Source organism: Euprymna scolopes, chromosome 25 (genome assembly GCF_053919585.1).
Source record: "Euprymna scolopes isolate OS-2025 chromosome 25, ASM5391958v1, whole genome shotgun sequence".
In the NCBI taxonomy this organism is placed as follows: domain Eukaryota; kingdom Metazoa; phylum Mollusca; class Cephalopoda; order Sepiida; family Sepiolidae; genus Euprymna; species Euprymna scolopes.
In genome coordinates, this window is record NC_136506.1 from 79,390,334 (window position 1) to 79,407,102 (window position 16,769).

The 16,769-nt window shown below is 35.6% G+C and overlaps 1 protein-coding gene and 1 pseudogene across 2 annotated transcripts in view; one reads left to right on the plus strand and one right to left on the minus strand.

Annotated features, from left to right (window-relative positions):
* The window catches only part of LOC145247458 (ribosomal biogenesis protein LAS1L-like), a 64,653-nt gene that overhangs the window by 26,603 nt on the left and 21,281 nt on the right, over nt 1-16,769 (minus strand). For both annotated transcript variants that reach the window (XM_080109241.1, XM_080109242.1), the window contains exons 5-7: nt 16,375-16,485; nt 13,435-13,542; nt 5,984-6,078 (exon numbers count right to left, since the gene is read on the minus strand). In XM_080109241.1, coding sequence (XP_079965367.1) covers nt 5,984-6,078; nt 13,435-13,542; nt 16,375-16,485 — 314 coding nt within the window. The remainder of the gene's footprint in view (nt 1-5,983; nt 6,079-13,434; nt 13,543-16,374; nt 16,486-16,769) is intronic.
* Nucleotides 15,831-15,947, plus strand: LOC145247602 (5S ribosomal RNA; annotated as a pseudogene).

Sequence of the window (16,769 nt, forward strand, 5' to 3'; positions counted from 1 at the left end):
CGGCCACATTTCAGGCTATGTAATTTGAAGACCTGACCAGAGATCGGTTATTTATTTAGAAAAAAAACCTATTTCTAAAAGCTGTCAAATTGTTATTATTATGATGATGATGATGATGATAGGAAAGAAAAATTATTCTAAAGTCAGTGTTTTATTGCTTTTGGTCTAATACTATTATTTTAGCATTGGTGCAAGACCATATTTATGTTGCTTAAAAAAGACTAAGTCAGTGAGTATGTAATTAATAAAACATTACAAGGTGAAATGATAAAATTGTTGCCCTAGAAAAGACAACATGATTCCATATCCATTTGACGAAAACCGGGTTTCTTCTTTTGTTGCAGACCATCTACTAGTTGGCCAGTTGTGTACAAATCCCAAGAGCGATAGGAGCGTTCTATCAGAATGTGTTGATCCCTTGATACAATCAGGTGGCCGCTTGTAGACTCTGAATGTCACTGCAGAACTTGTTGCTGGCCTACAAATCCAAAGAGATCCAGGCTTATACCCTTCTCTCACTGACTCCCCTCCTCCCCAAGCTAAACCCGCTGGATTTCTTCATTTGGTCATAAATATCACCAACATGACCTCCCACAACACCAAATCTGATCACTGCTATCCAGTGGATACCCTATCCACTAACCTTGTGGAAAAGACATGCTCCCGATTCTGGACCCACATCGAGAGTGATTGAGGCTGAAGGCGGCTACATTGAATAGATGTCAGCTCTACTATATAGTCAAGTTACTTGAACTGATTGTTGTTGTTTTTCCACCCTGTAGTAAAACCAAATTATTTCCCCTTGATTAAGGAATTTTTTTAAGGTCGTTAAATCGAAGATTAATACAACAGTTATTTCCCTTTGATTTTAGAGGTGATTAAATTAATTCAATGAATATTCAATAAAAAAAATATTAGTAAAATCTAAAATTACAGAAAATTATTAACTAGAATTTTTACAAATAAAAAAAATGATTAAAATATATATATATATATATATATATATATATATATATATATATATGTCCGATTCTAGGTTGTCTACAAAATTAAATTTGTTAACGTATATTTTAGGAGAAATTAAAAGTATGATGAAAATGACAGACGGATTTATCTCCCCTCTTTTCCGATTTTTAAGTAACTCGTCTATAAAAACTAAGTGAGTTTGGTCCAAACTAAAATCGGACATATACGAGGGGGGGATGTACCCGTAATGAAATAAAAATATCATATTTAAAAAATCACGTAAAACTTATAAAACTCAAAAGATTCGCTTCGTTTTTTTTTGTTTTTTTTAGATTGTTTTCAAAATAGCGGAAAAAACAGTTGCTCTTCAAAATTTAATTTTCTAATAAAAAAAAAAAAAAAAAGAACTTTTTTTACAGGGGGAAGATCACCCCATTATCAAGGCCTGAAGGCCATTCGAGGGTTAATGGTGTTCGGTAGTCATTAAGACAACAGTTTAGTAATCGTTAATAGTGGATATTTGTTATGATTGGATTATTTAAGGGCACGCAGCAGAAAGTTGTTTACATTTTGTCAACTACTCAGACAGATTCACTTTTTTGATGGTTGATTGGTTGTTTTTGTTTTACGGCATATCAACCCTTTTCAGGTTATTTAATGCCGAATCCAAAGATTTTGAAGAAAATTTTTTTAATAGAATATATTTGTTGTTTTCAAGTCGGTTTCTATTTAACCCATAGTTGAGACCCTAACAGGTACTACCACTCCGGGATCAGAGTGGACCTGGGAGCAATGGTAATTAAAGGGTGGCTCCATACTCCCCAAAGCTCTCAAGCTGGGGCCTCACCATCGGATATAGTTTAAGGTCATATCCAGGACCTCACTTTTTTGAGTTTTTAGTTTAGACATGAGAAGAGTGCATGATAGAAGACAAATGCAATTTCAAGACCAAATCAAAATAATATTTTTTTTTAATACTTTTTTTTTTTGAGAAAGTTTTTTTAAAAATAAATACAAGAAACTTATAACAACACAAAATAGAGATTTTTTTTTTTTTTTTTTTTAAACAAAAAAGAAATTTTTAAAAATTTTTAATAAAACATAAACAAAAAGTTTTTGTAACACATTTCTGGAATTAAAACTTAGTTTTGTGTAACAAGTTTCTTAAATTTATTTCAATTCCAGAAATGTGTTACGAAAACTTTATGTTCATATTTTATTAAAAAAAAAATGTCTATTTTGTGTTATTATAAGTTTCTTATATTTGAAAAAAAAAAATTACCCCCCCCCAAAAAAAAACCCCAAACAAACCCAAAAATACATTAATAAAAAAAAAGGAAAATATTTTTGATGCGGTCCCCTGCTATGTACTCTTCCCATGTTCAAACCGAAAACCCCAAAAAGTGAATCCGTCCAAGCAGTGCACAAGCACCGAATATTTTTCACATAAATCAACATTTTCTGTGTTCAATATTTAGTATTGAAATCGGTTCTGTATTATTCAGTTTCGATGCTGAGTCCCAACACTTTAAAAACTCCTGATATTGCGATTCATAGTTCGATCAATAATATTAATATAAACCATAAGAAAAACTTGCCAATTAGTATGCATGAAATATTTAGATTTCATGAATTCAGCAATTTTCTAGTTGAGCAGTGTCATCATGACTAAGAATTTTTTTTTTTTTTTTTTTTATACAGGAATCACCACTTACGAAGGCCTGGAAGCCACTCGAGGATAAGGGTGAATGGGTACACATCAGACAATATGATTATAGCGCAGTAAACATTAGTAGCTTTTTTTTTTTTTTTTTTTTTTTTACATGGAAGTCACCATTTATCAAGGCTCGGAAGATAAGGGTTATTGCGTGTACAGTAATCAATGGGATAGTATCGTAGTAATCGTTAGTATTGGAGATTTGGTAGAGTGTCTTACTTAAGGGGGCGGTTCATCAGGAATTTGTTTATGTTGGACTTGAAGACATCTAGGTTGTAGTCAGGTGGGAAACAGGCAAACGGAAGAGAGTTCCACTGGCGTGCAATTCTAAGAAAGAAACTTTGTTCATGGAATCCACGTTTTGGTTTAGGCACAGTTAAAGAGTGGGGAAAATTTTTGACAGTGGTTTTAGCTAGACGTGTGTTAATCGTGAAAGATTGGAGAGGGGGACCAGGGATTTGAGCTCAGATGAGCACTTGTCATGGAAGTAATGATAAAATAAAGACAGGCTCGCAACGTCTCTCCTGTGGGTTGGTTGGTTGGTTGTTTTTGTTTTACGGCATATCAACCCTTTTCGGGTTATTTAATGCCGAATCCAAAGATTTTGAAGAAAAAATTTTTTTAATAGAATATATTTGTTGTTTTCACGTCGGTTTCTATTTAACCCATAGTTGGGACCCTAACAGGTACTACCACTCCGGGTCAGAGTGGACCTGGGAGCAATGGTAATTAAAGGGTGGCTCTACACTCCCCAAAGCCCATGAGCTGGGGCCTCACCACTGGATATAGTTTAAGGTCATATCCAGGACCCCCATTGAGGGACTTTTACCCTCTGCAGGGGGGCAATCAGCATATTCTAATGCCCCACCGACAGGGCCCTCCTGTGGGAGAGAGGTTGCAAGGAAGAGAAAAGAGCATCCCCCACTAAGCCATGAAGTCTATTTTGTACTCTGTCAAGGCAGGATAGGTTGTTTTTAGCAGCTCCTGCCCAGATGTGGCAGCAGTGTCTTTATTAAATAAAATAGGCTTCTATTATTTCTTTGCAGTATAACGTTGCCGTTACAAACAAGAGGAAAGAAATAAAAATCATTTTTTCCTTTTTAACAAAAGCATTTTTTACCGTTACTTCCCACATCTCGACACCACTTTAAAGTCTCTCGTCATCGTCCATCTTGCCCGACGTACACTTCTCTTCTTCCTCCGACTGCATAACTGCCCATTTTCGCCCTCAACTTTACACGTCCATTTTCTTCGACGTCTAATTTCTTTCCTCAAATCATGTGGTGCATTTTTGTCTTTTTCTTTTTGTGCACACTTCCTAATTTGCATATGTGCATTTTTCGGCTGCTGCTGTTAATCTCTTTGCAAGCCAGCCATCCTTCACTGCTGCTGCTATTTTCCCACGCGCTCAGATGCACTATGTTACAGCAGCACAGTGGTAATCGTGCCGCGGCACAATGATTGGAAACCACTTTATTATACAATACCCGTCACTCGTTTTTATTACTCTCTCTTTCTCTCCGAGTTTATCAACACTCAAAAGTAATAAAAGTAGCTATGGTGTTTTTAAAAATTAGTCTTGTTATGGCTACAATACACTATTAATAGGGAAAAATCATAAAAAAATGATTCTTTTTATCTAAAAAAAAAAAAAAAAAAAAAAAAAAAAAAAAAAAAAAAAAAACTTTATGAATTAATGTGACTTTTGGAATATGACATTTATATTCCGTTACATCAAAGATTTTTCTGAATTTTTGTTTTCTTTTAATAAGGTTGAATTCTGAATAAGAACCTTCGTATTACTTGGATTCTTCAGACTACTGTTCTTATTTTGAGTGTTATTTTAATGTTTCAGCTGATGTAACCTCTGACCTTCAGGTGTGCCCTGTTGAACTTAGGGAATCTGCAAGGAATTTCGAACGGAATCCATAATTTAATTCATGGAGGTAGCATGCTCTTGTTCTGTCACCCATGACTGGATAAAAGTCCTAAGTCATTTGCAATTGTATTTTCAGTCGCCCACCCTGAGGATTGAATCTTCAACCTTCAGAAGGTAATTTTGGTAACTGAATTTTCAAGTACTCACAAATACAGGGTGGAATGATGAAATTGTCGCCCTAAAGAAAACAACACTACAGATTTATTTTTAAACTTTTATTGAAAAAAAATCAATTCAGGTAACTTGTTTATGTAATAGAGCTAACATCTATTCAATGTAGCCGCTTTCAGCCTCAATCACTGCCTCGATACAGGTCTGGAACTGGGATCATGCCTTTTCCACAAGCGCCGGCGGGAGCTTGGCAAATACTCGGCGGATGGTGGTGATCAGGCGTGCTTGGGTGTTGTGGGAGGTCATGTTGGTGATGTTCTTGAGATATGACCAAACGAAGTAGTCCTGCAGGTTCAGGTTGGAGGAGGAGGGGGGGGGGCAATGAGATAAGGATACAAAGTCATAGCACTCCTTCTGAAGCCGTGTCTGGGTCTCTTTGGACTTGTGGGTTGGTGCTGAGTTCTGCTGCTACACCCAGGGTTTGCCAGCAGCCACCTGATTGCACTAGGGGATCAGCATACTCTTCAGCACATCCAGATACACTTTGGTGTTGACTTTTAAGCTGACTTTGAAGATTTGAGGTGGCATGATATAGCCCTCACTTGAAACCACATTAAAGACCATAACCGTAGTTGGAAATATTTTATTTCGCTCCTAATGAAACTATCGCTAGACGGCGCATCCCCATTATGTTTCCTAGCATCTTTTCTACTGTTTTGATGAGAAGCATTAGGATTCGAAATACCATGGCATAAAGAGTTCCATTTTACCCAACATCCCTAATTGATGTATACGCTTATGAAACAAATGTATAAATCCATATACATTACTATATAGTTTTTATACCTTCATTTTCTCTCTTTATTGATTTCTATATAAGCTCCAAAACAATTCGTTGGGCTTTATATTATCTCGATGAGTCTCCTCTTGGGCATGTCCTTGTTATTCGTGGCAATCCAGCGATGCATTTGAGGGTGCTGGCAATGGTCCTGTTGTCATAACTTGGATCGGTAGAGAGTATGCGTTGTACAGTGGTGTATCTCTGATTTAGCTTGTTGAACATTGTGTCACTTTCAGACATGATAGAAGGCTCCTATCGCTCTGGGGATTTGTACTGGCCAACTAGTAGGTGGTCTGCAACAAAAAAAAGAAACGTTGTGAAAATAACACTCAAGATGAGAATAGTAGTCCGACGAATCCAAATAAGAAAAACCAATCCTCATCTAAAAATTCAGAAACTGAGTCCCTACCTTAATCCAGTAATCCTTAACGTCTTATCCAATGATTCTAATACCATATTTTTATTTCTCTTATTTGATTTTGATGCTGCCGACATCTGTAACACCTGTCAACGAAAAAGAAAACGAAATTGAAAATCATATGTATTAACATTTGTTTGTTGTTTGTTCTACCAGAAAACACTGGAAAGTCGATTATTATAAGTCTTATAATGGTCGATTATTATAAGTCTTATAATGGTCGATTATTATAAGTCTTATAATGGTCGATTATTATAAGTCTTATAATGGTCGATTATTATAAGTATTATAATGGTCAATTATTATAAGTATTATAATGGTCGATTATTATAAGTATTATAATGGTCAATTATTATGATTGTAATTGTTAAATCAGAACAAGTGAAGCATGCATGGTCCCCCGTGACTGCACAGTGAAAGAGGCATAAAAACAATGAAAAAAGTTCTGCATTACCCCCCCCCCCCCCATTTTGCCCCAAAAGTCCCCAGGGACGTCAAATCCTGGTGAAAATGAACAAATGGTGCAGTTTAAAGCTTTTTAACATATGTAAAAAAGAAAAAAAAAAAAAAAAATGATCCGAAAAGTTAGGTTTGTTATGGAGAGGCAAAGTGCGAACGAACTCAAAATCCGGGCCGACAAAGACGTAACCCGGGAATTGTGATGACCTGGTCCTATGACGCAAATTGTTTTATGGGCCAGGCCGTTTTATGGAGCAAGGTGCGAATGAATTCATGTCCAGGCTACACAAAAATGTAACCCGAGAATTATGATAACATAATTCGGGTGGGGGTCAGACAAAAAGCAAATGCCAGGCTGGTCAAAATATGGATCAATGACGTCAATTGGTTTATGGGTTACCAGGTCGAAAGTCCATAAAAATGAGATGGTAAACATAAACAAAGCAGAGACGCGGAGACGGGGAAACGAGACACAGGCGACGAGGAACTGCCTGTCACGTTCGCAACCTACACCTCTCTCCACCGCCAATTGTGTATATATGAATGTTTGTTAAATAAACCAAGTTTGTTTATAACAAGTGTCTCGTTATTCATTGATAAATGAACAGCGGTCATTCCAATCACTAGACGATTTACAACAAACATATATGTATAAATGTCAAACACACTATCTCTCAGTCTATCTATCGATATATTCAAAAATCTCTTATAGTTGAATTACAGGTCGTGCTCATGCAGTAGAAGGTACCCTGTCTCTAGATGAAACACTAAGACTCTTCCTAAAACGAACAACAACAACACTACAGAATATACGTCATCTTAATACCACCAGTATATAACATGTTAAGTTGAAATATTTTCATTTAATAGTTCTCAGGAACAAACAACATTGTTCAAACATAAGAAATGGCATCAGGTGATCTTAATGTTATGTGGAGAAGTTTGGAATCAAGTCTCCCCTTGCTTTTATTTCCGATCATTTGAAACCATAGCAGCAAGTTTTAATCTTCCCTCCATCAAGGCAAGAGGTTTGGGGGAAATATCAGGTATTTTGTAATTCATATTCCAAACTAGGAAAACAAATGCCTATGATTAAAACATTAGTAAAGGTGCAGTATCTTTCCACCCTCAAAAAATCCTTTAAAATAACCACTATTAAAGGTTTTCTGGGGTGCTGAAAACGAAAATAACATTTAAAATTCCAGGAAACAGACAGTTTCCAAGATATGAAGAAATTATAGTTTTAAAAAAGTGGGGGATCACTTTTCTATATTAAATTAATGTAAAATAAACACCCACTTTATAGCCATCTATATGATTATAAGACTGTGGACCGTCATACCACCCTTGCTTGCATCTTGTCCATCAAAAACATTGTTGCCATGGAAACCAGCTTGTATTTAATAAAATTCACACTCCTTTCCGCAGTTCAACCCTATTAAATACAAATAAACCTCAGTCTTTGCTTAACTTGTAGACATATACTTTCAATCATGAAACTATGTTTGATTATGTTTTCGTTTTGGTTTCAGTTCTAGCTGATGGCACTAAAATCATTTTTTTTTAATTTTTAAAATCATGACTACATATTGGGTACAATATAATATGAAATAGTTGATTCTATAATAATAAATACAATATCTGTGTAAATTAAAATATCATATTTAAGCATATTTTACAACCGGGCAATGACGGGTTTCCCCGCTAGTATGTATTTTTATTAATATAAAGAAATTTACATGGACTTTCTAATGTTTTGGACAAATGGTCAGTTAAAACTAAAAGTCCTTGTTAGACGACTTAATAAATGGTTACTTTTGCACAGAAAAAAGTCCTCAAATAATATATATGAACAATTCAATATGGCGTAATGGAAAAATTTAAATGTAATTGCAGTTTCTCTTCCAATTTTCGGATTTTCACCATGTCAAATCACATTTTAATTCCTTTTGACGGATTGATTGTTGCTATTTCTTCTGATGAGTTAAGTGCATAATAGATTCACTGATTGATATAATAATTAAGTGATTGATTTTGCGCTACAAAACAGATATTGTCAAGGATTGTATAAATCAACTGATTTAAAGGAATAAATTATAAGATGGTCAACATCATGAATTTTGGAATATAACATTTTGTCATTTATTATATATATATATATATATATATATATATATATATATATATATATATGTGTCAGTTAGAAAGATATCCAAAAATTAAGAATTGAATTTCAACAAAGGTCGTTGATAGTGTTCAATCAAAGAGAGCAAATTATATATTTTTTTTATTATTATTTAAAAATTTTATATATATTTTTTTTTTTATTATTCTTTGTGTAAATACAGTCATATCTTGCTACGGTGTGCAGACCGTTTCAATCAAATTTGATCACATCAGGCAAGAAGAGTTAAAATACAAAAATTAAAAAGGTTCCAGACTTTTTCAAATTTTGAGGAGAGAAAATATGCCATGACTGGCGTGATGTAGTTAAACTTTAACTTTGTTTCACACCATCTCCCAGGCATTACAACCACCGTTCTAAAACACATTTCTAAGTATCTTGTCTCGACCCACTTTCTTGGTTGTTTTGGAAAACTCAATCTTCTCTCGTTGGCTCAAAAAAGTTTAGACTAAACTAAAACTGACCGCATATCCTCCTAAGATACACGTCAGATTGTTAAGCTATTATTAAATTGTTGGTATTTCAAAACCTATTGTTTATATTACTTATGTAAACATTGACTCTCCTAGTTTATTCCAATATAAACATATATCTCAACAACAATTTTTAATCTTAAACTAATCTATCCTAACTTGCATGGTCATCAGGCATTGTCCAGGATCGCTTTATGCAACACTATTTATTTTTTACATAGGCGCCATCACTTATCAAGACCAAGAGGCCACTCGAGGATAGGGGGTTAAGAGTGTACAGTATCAAAATCCTAGTAATTGTTAATAATGGAAATTAGTCAACTTAAGTAGAACGGCTCATCAAGAACTTGTTTACTTTGGACTTGAAGACGATCATATTGTAGTCAGCTGGGAAGCAGCCAAACAGAAGACAGTTCCACAGGTGTGCAATTCTAAGAAAGAAACTTTGTTCATGGAATCTATGTTTAGGTTTAGGCACAGATAAAGAGTAAGGGAAATTATTGATAGTGTTTTCAGTTAGATGAGTTTTTCTCGTGAAAGTTTGGCGAGGGGGACCATAGATTGGAGCTCAGATGAGCACTTGCCATGAAAATAACGATAAAGCAGAGACAAACTGGCAACATCTCTTCTGTGAGAAAGAGGTTGCAGGGAAGAGAAAAGGACATCCACTGCTATGCTATGAAGTCTATTTTGAACTCTATCAAGGCAGGATAATGTCTTTCTAGCAGCTCCTACCCAGATGTGGCAACAGTAATCCATTCTTGGATGTACCTGGTTCTTATATAGGTAGAGAATTGCATCGGCAGTGAGATATCTACTGGATCGATAGAAGGATCCCACCATTTTTCCAGTGAACTTGACAACGGATTTGATGTAGGTGTTCCATTTCAGATCGGGAGTAAAGGTCAAGCCCAGAATCTTGTCAAAACATGAAGCCTCCCCAAGATGAGAGCCATTCATTTCAATTAATGCTTCCAGATGGAGATCAGAGCGTTGATGATGTAAAGATAGAAGCTTGGTTTTAGATGCATTAAAAGTAACCAGCCACCTTTTTCTCCATTGTACAACATGCTCAAGATCAGAGGACAGAGAATCAGAGAGAACTTGGTCATTTACGGTATTTGATGTGCTGCCATAGATGGTAGCGTCGTTAGCATAAATATCTATGAATGATGTAAGGATGTGATTTGGAAGGTCACTGATGTAGATCAGGAAAAGAGTTTAGGCCCAAGATGGAACTCTGAGGGACTCCAGCATTAATACTGTGAGCTTCGGATTTCTGCCCATCAACCACTACCTTATGAATCTATCAGAGAGAAATGATTTAATAATTAAGACATTTCCAGCTACACTATAGGTGGAGATCTTGTGAAATAGACCTTTATGTCATACCCTATCAAAAACCTTTGATGTGTCAAGAGCAATTGTCCTAGAAAGGAAGCCTTCGCCGAGAGATTCACTAATCCTATGAGATATAACTGTAAGCACATCTGCTGTAGATCTAGCAATGGAAACCATATTGCATATCACTAAGGTTATTTTTCTGAGATGGTTAACTACTTTTCTATTTAACACAGATTCCAGCAACTTACTCATGATGCAGAGGAGACTTATTGACCTGTACTGAGAGGAAGATGACCCATCACCTGAAGTCTTAAATACAGGGCATACTGATGAGATTTTCCAAGGTGTTGGGAAGCATTTCTCCTTAAGACAACACTTAAATAGTTTTGTAAGTATGCGCACTATAATTGGAATGCCGTCAGGGCCAATTGCTTTACTGGAATCAAGGTTTTTGATTATGCCAACATCACGTACAAATATTTGTATGTCGCATGGCGTATTTTCTGATACAGGAGGAAATGGGTGTTGGCGTCCTTGGTCGCAAAGGGTAGAATTAGCTGCAAAGTTCTTGGCAGAGTTTGGCTTTGTCTGATGCTGACAAGATTATCTCGGGTCCATTGATGATAGTTGGGACAGAGCACATGCTTCTGTTTAGGATTCTGTTTGCTATTTGCCAAAACTGGTGGAAACCGAGCCACTGCTCAGTTACTTTGGACTTGACAGACTGAGCACACAACTCTCTTGCATTCTTTATTACTTTTTTTACAGCGGTTGTTGGCAGTCCAGAAAGCGGCTTTAGTCTCAGTACATCTATTACGTTGGAAGCAATGAAAAAAGTGATTTCTGTGTGCAATAGCAGCAGCACATTCTGGAGAGAACCATGGCTGGCTGTTAGGTTTTTGTTGGAACTTTTTTGAGGGTACGAAATGGCTATATCTACAATTAACCATTCTGTCAGGTCTGATACTGTAGAGGACACATTCTTTTTAAACATGAAATGCAGATGTAGCTCTGATATTAATGTACAGAAGCTACCCTAGTCAGCCATAGAGTATCAATATACTGCACGGTATGTCTGAGGACTTATTACATTTTGTTTTTATCTTAACTGATACAACAGTGGTTGGAAGATCCCAGTGGAGACAGAACAGAAGATGACCGTAGCTCAGGGAAAGTTGTGAGAAAAAGGTCTAGGAGACTTGCATACTGGCCATCAGTATTGGGCACACAGGTGGGTTTGTGAACAATCTGATTTAGGTCATAAGCAATGGAGAAATCGTGACAGAACCTCCCCTCATCATCGGTCTTGCTTAAGTGGGTTAACCATTCCACATTGTGAACATTGAAGTCTCCACATGTGAATGTTAGCTGAAGGATAAGCAGACAAGACGTGGTTAATTTTCTCAGATATGCTTTTAAAGACAGTAACTCCACTGTTGTGGGGGCGATAGAGAGAAAATATAAATGCAATAGTGTGAGCAAGTGCAACCCAGAAGCACATATAGGGTAAGTTAGGATCTTCTCTGGAGATGTCTCTGCCACATGGAAAGCTATATTTAATATAGGCACAAATTCCATGCCCATGGTGATCTTGGGGGTCAGATTTAGAAGTTAGTGTATCTTTTAATTATGAACTCATCTAGGGAAATAGTTGGTCCAATGTTAGTTTCGCTTAGGAATAATAGATCTGTTTTAGTTGTTGTAATTGAGTTTGAACCTCTGGAAGGTTGGAACATAGACCCCTGATGTTGGAGAAGGAGACATGGTAGTAGGGGTCTACGTTGGAAGTTGGAGATCTAGGTTTATTCGTGTATTTTTTCTGGAAACTTTTCATGATTGAGTTTTGGGATTTGTGGAATAGGTCGACGGACTTGCTTAGAGTAGGGCAGAGAGGGAAAGTAATAAAGAAAAAGAAAAGAAATATATTTTTTTGTAGCAAATGATAAGGTAAAGCCGTAACAATTACCCACTAATATGGCATCGAGAGGCCCCACCAGAAGCTACTGCATGGTATAGAATCCATTTACCAAATGGCAATACAGCAGCCCCAGTACTTTCCACCTACTGATAGGACCGGTTCCTTTGTGGTTAATCCCAGGTTTGGGTCTCTAACTATCAGACTGATTATCTTACTGCACTTGTATGACCTGAACCACCTAACAAGCAACAGAATCCCACCTCTTCACTGTAGACATCTCCAATTGCTCCTTTCCTTGGAATGCATGATTTCGAAAATTACCTTCTTACTCCATGTTTTTCAGACTGCATACAAATGCATAAATTTAAAGGTAATGTGAACAAATACCTTGCTTCACAACTTTCCACTTATGTCCTTAATCACAGTAGCTCCTTCACATTTTAGTGGCAATTTAGTGGCCTTGTTTAGGATTGAATTAAAGTAAAAAAAAATTATTACCATAACGTTTCTGTCATCAACATTAATAACAAAAAAAAAACAAACAAAATAAAACAAAAAAAGAAAGGTTCTTGTCCAGAATCCCCCCTATATTAAAAACAAAAATAAAGAAAAGTTAGTATGATGCACATATGTACATACCTGTGGCAAATATCACGTAAATTGATCAAATAGTTTTATTTTGAAATAAGAAAATCAAATTTTATGAGTATCCCAGAAACGATAATCTTACTCGCCACTTTGAAGAAAAAATAAATAAATAAAAAATAACAGAACAAAAACAAACGCAAAATACAAAGGGAGATAACTCAACAATAATTCATACTTAATAGATTCATGTTGTAATGCCCACAAATTCCCATTAATCGCTTAAAGATGATTTTCTTAATGAAAATCAAACTACTTGATCAAATTATATGATTTTCGGAATACAATATTTTCATTTCATCACAGCCACGTAAATCATACAGATTTTATTTTTAATATAGGGAAAATTCTGAACAAGAACCCAAACAAAATAATAAAAAACATAAATGAAATAAAAAAAAAAAAAAACATGACAAACCATGAATTGTTTTTGTTGATATTCAATTAGAGTTCTTCGAAAATACTTTGGAGAGTGTTGGTAGAAATCTGGGTTATCACAATTAAGTTGCTTCTCCCAACAATGTTCCTGTAAATAAAAGACAAAAAAAAAAAAATTCACTGGTTATGATCAGTAAGAACAGGTCAATTGTGTTGCAACAGAGTGCATATAGGTGAGTGCGAGAAAAGCTAGCAAAAATATTAGCAGCAGCAGCATCTGCCATTAAAGCATATATGCAAATTAGCAAGTGTGCACAGGCTTGCATCACGAGAAAAGGAGAAAAAAAAAACACACACAACGTAGTCAAGAAGAGAAGCAAGTTGCGTGCCAAACAAGATGGACGAGTAAATATGAAGGTGAGAAAGTGCTGGCTAACAACCAGTGCGAGGTATCGAGGAAAAAGACTTGAAAATCATGTGTGTGCGAAAAGACTTCTGAAAAGACACATAATTTACACGAATGATTTTACTGTGTGATTTTTAGACTGTGCATCATTTAATTAATTTGAGAGAACAAGATTATTCACATACAAGATTATGTTTAGCATGTGATATCTCATACGCTTCAATAAATGTGATTTATCATCTTTTCATTTTTGCAAATTTTTTAGTTCGTCATAGCAAATGTCAAACATTCATCCGATATCTTATATATTCCAATCGAGAAGTATTTTTTAAAGATTCTAACCGTCCTTTTAAGTGTTATTGTTTGTAACCCTTTCGTATTTTGTTTACCGGGTATATTTGTCAAGTATTTTTTTTAAATTCCTTTTCATGATTATGGTTGCTTCTATAATTAAGGAAATGAAACAGACCTTTTTAATATTTTATTTTCCTCCATGATACCTTCGTAGTTTGTTATCTTGTTCATCTCATTATTGTAGCCAAGATTGAACTCACGACGAGTTTGTAGTGTAATTCAAATCTTGTCGGTAGCAGAATACTTGATGCTTCGCCAGGGTATTTTTTATCATGTTATAATTACTAGATGGGATGCCTACCACAGCTTAAGAGAGTCCCATCTACTCTCAAGAGAAGGATAAACAGCGCCAGTTTTTCAACCTGGTATTTTTACCTCGCGGTAAAATAATGTGGCAAGAAAAAGAAATGCATTGTTTAAGAACCACGAATAAATCCTTTTCCATTTGCAATTTAAAAAAAAAAGGTGCAAAGTCGGATTTTTATTTCTTTCCTTTTTTAATTGTGTGCTCCTTTGTGACAGTGTCAGACGGTGTGCGGGTCCAAGAGGTTTGAAGTAGTGTTGGGACGATTAATCAGAATCTGGAATCGGAGAAATGGGGACATTTGATGGTATTTGGAATCTGTATTGGAACTGGAAACATTTGTGCCTATTTTCCAATGTCAAAAACGGTTTCTTTAATTATCTTTTTTTTTTTTTTTTTTGATTTTGTTTCAACACAAAATCTTCCACTGGAATTAATATTTATTGATTTTTAAACGATCAGTAAAACTAAAATCTACCGACAACCCCCCCCCCTCCCTCACACACGTGTGTTTTACATTTGAGAAAATATATGCTCATTGATTGTGTGTTTTACGGTAATCAAGAAAAAAAATAGTGACTTTATAGTTTAACTAGCTGGACACTCAACATTTCCTGGTTGTACTGATACGCTTAGATATGATATTTGAATTTATGCAGATTGTGTACGTATCATTATATAATCAATCCTCTATTGATCATTATATATTACGAGGAATAATTTGCCCGGAGGACTAATTCGCAAAAAAAAATAAAAAAAATAAAAAAAAATAATAATAATGATAATGTTGTTCATCAAATTCCGTCTGTATTTGTTTACAACATCACGATAGCTGATATTTGGGCTTGACGATCTTAAAAAATAATCTTTCTTCTCTTATAGATAAAAAAAAAAACTTTTACAGGGGAATATTTTACGTTACACCGGCCAAGGTTACACTGGTGTAACGTAAAATATTCCCTTGTAAAAACTAAACATTTATATTTCAGTTTTTTAGTTGAGGCAGAGTTTGTCAGTCAGTCGATGTCAGCTAATCTCAATTTGCAAAAGTCTTCCCAACATGGTCCGAGTCATGATCTGGCTTTGGGTCCAACTCTGTCGTTAACCATCACAGCTGTCAGTTGCGGTAAAACCCACCAACACTCTCATATGTCATTTTTCTTTTTTTACTTGGGAGTGTCCACTTATCAAGGCCTAAAGGCCACTTGAGGATAAGGGTTAATGAAGCGATTTCCATTAAAAAAAAGAAAAGACTAGTGTTGGGACGATCAATCAGAATTGAAATTGGAAATCAGAAAAATCCGAACTTCTTGCATTTAAACTGATTATCTGTTCTCAACCTACGAGTATTTCAACTGCATTTCTCGCGTACCCGTACGGCACAATCACGTTGACACACCGGTTCTCACCAGATCACCAAAGTTAAGAAACGTTGAGCCTGGCCAGTACCAGATGGGTGACCATTTGGGAAGGCTAGGTGCTGTATGTACCTTCTGGGAAGGTTGGGCGTGAGGCCAGCACCCTCACCCCGTAAAAAGAACTCAGGCGCTACAAAAGCATCTACAAAGTTGTAAATAGGGGCTCAAGGCTATGGATGGATCTCGTGTACCCAATGCGTGCATTAACATGTTAGTCTTTTCAGACAAGAATAAAACTCCTGAAAAATGTTGGGTATATACCAGAAGCCATTTGAAATAAGGGCATAAAACCTTTCTGCAGACATATTTATATTTTAGCGAAGGCATGTTAAGTGTTGGTATTGATGTGACAGATTCAACTAAAGTTTAACTGGGCTCAGGTACTCACATAGTCTGCGACGATATACATTAAAGCAATTGTGTGGAAAAAAAGGAAAAAAGAGAGAAAAGAAAAATGAAAAAAGAAAAAAATCTATAAATACCTTTAATCTCACTCACCTTAAGATATTTTAAACTACACTCGACGGCATCGGTGATCATGTCTAAAGACGGAAGTTCCCGATGAGTTGCATTGTGTCGCAACACGACAAGCCATTGTGGAAGGTTGAGCTGTCAAAGAACAAGAAAAAAAAAAAAAACAAAAACATTCAAAACATTAATGTCTGATCTAAGCATTTTTGCTTGTATTATTTGGTTTATTCAGACTACTTTTCTCATAGTAGATGCTATTTTTACAATGTTTTGGCCGATTTAGATGCTATTTTTTTTTTATGTAACCTCCATCCTTTTTCAGATACTTGTTGTCGAACTTGAGACTGAACAGAATTTTGAACAGAATCTGTAAAGGATAACTGACTTGTTCCGTCAGCCATAACAAGAGTAGAATTTTGAAG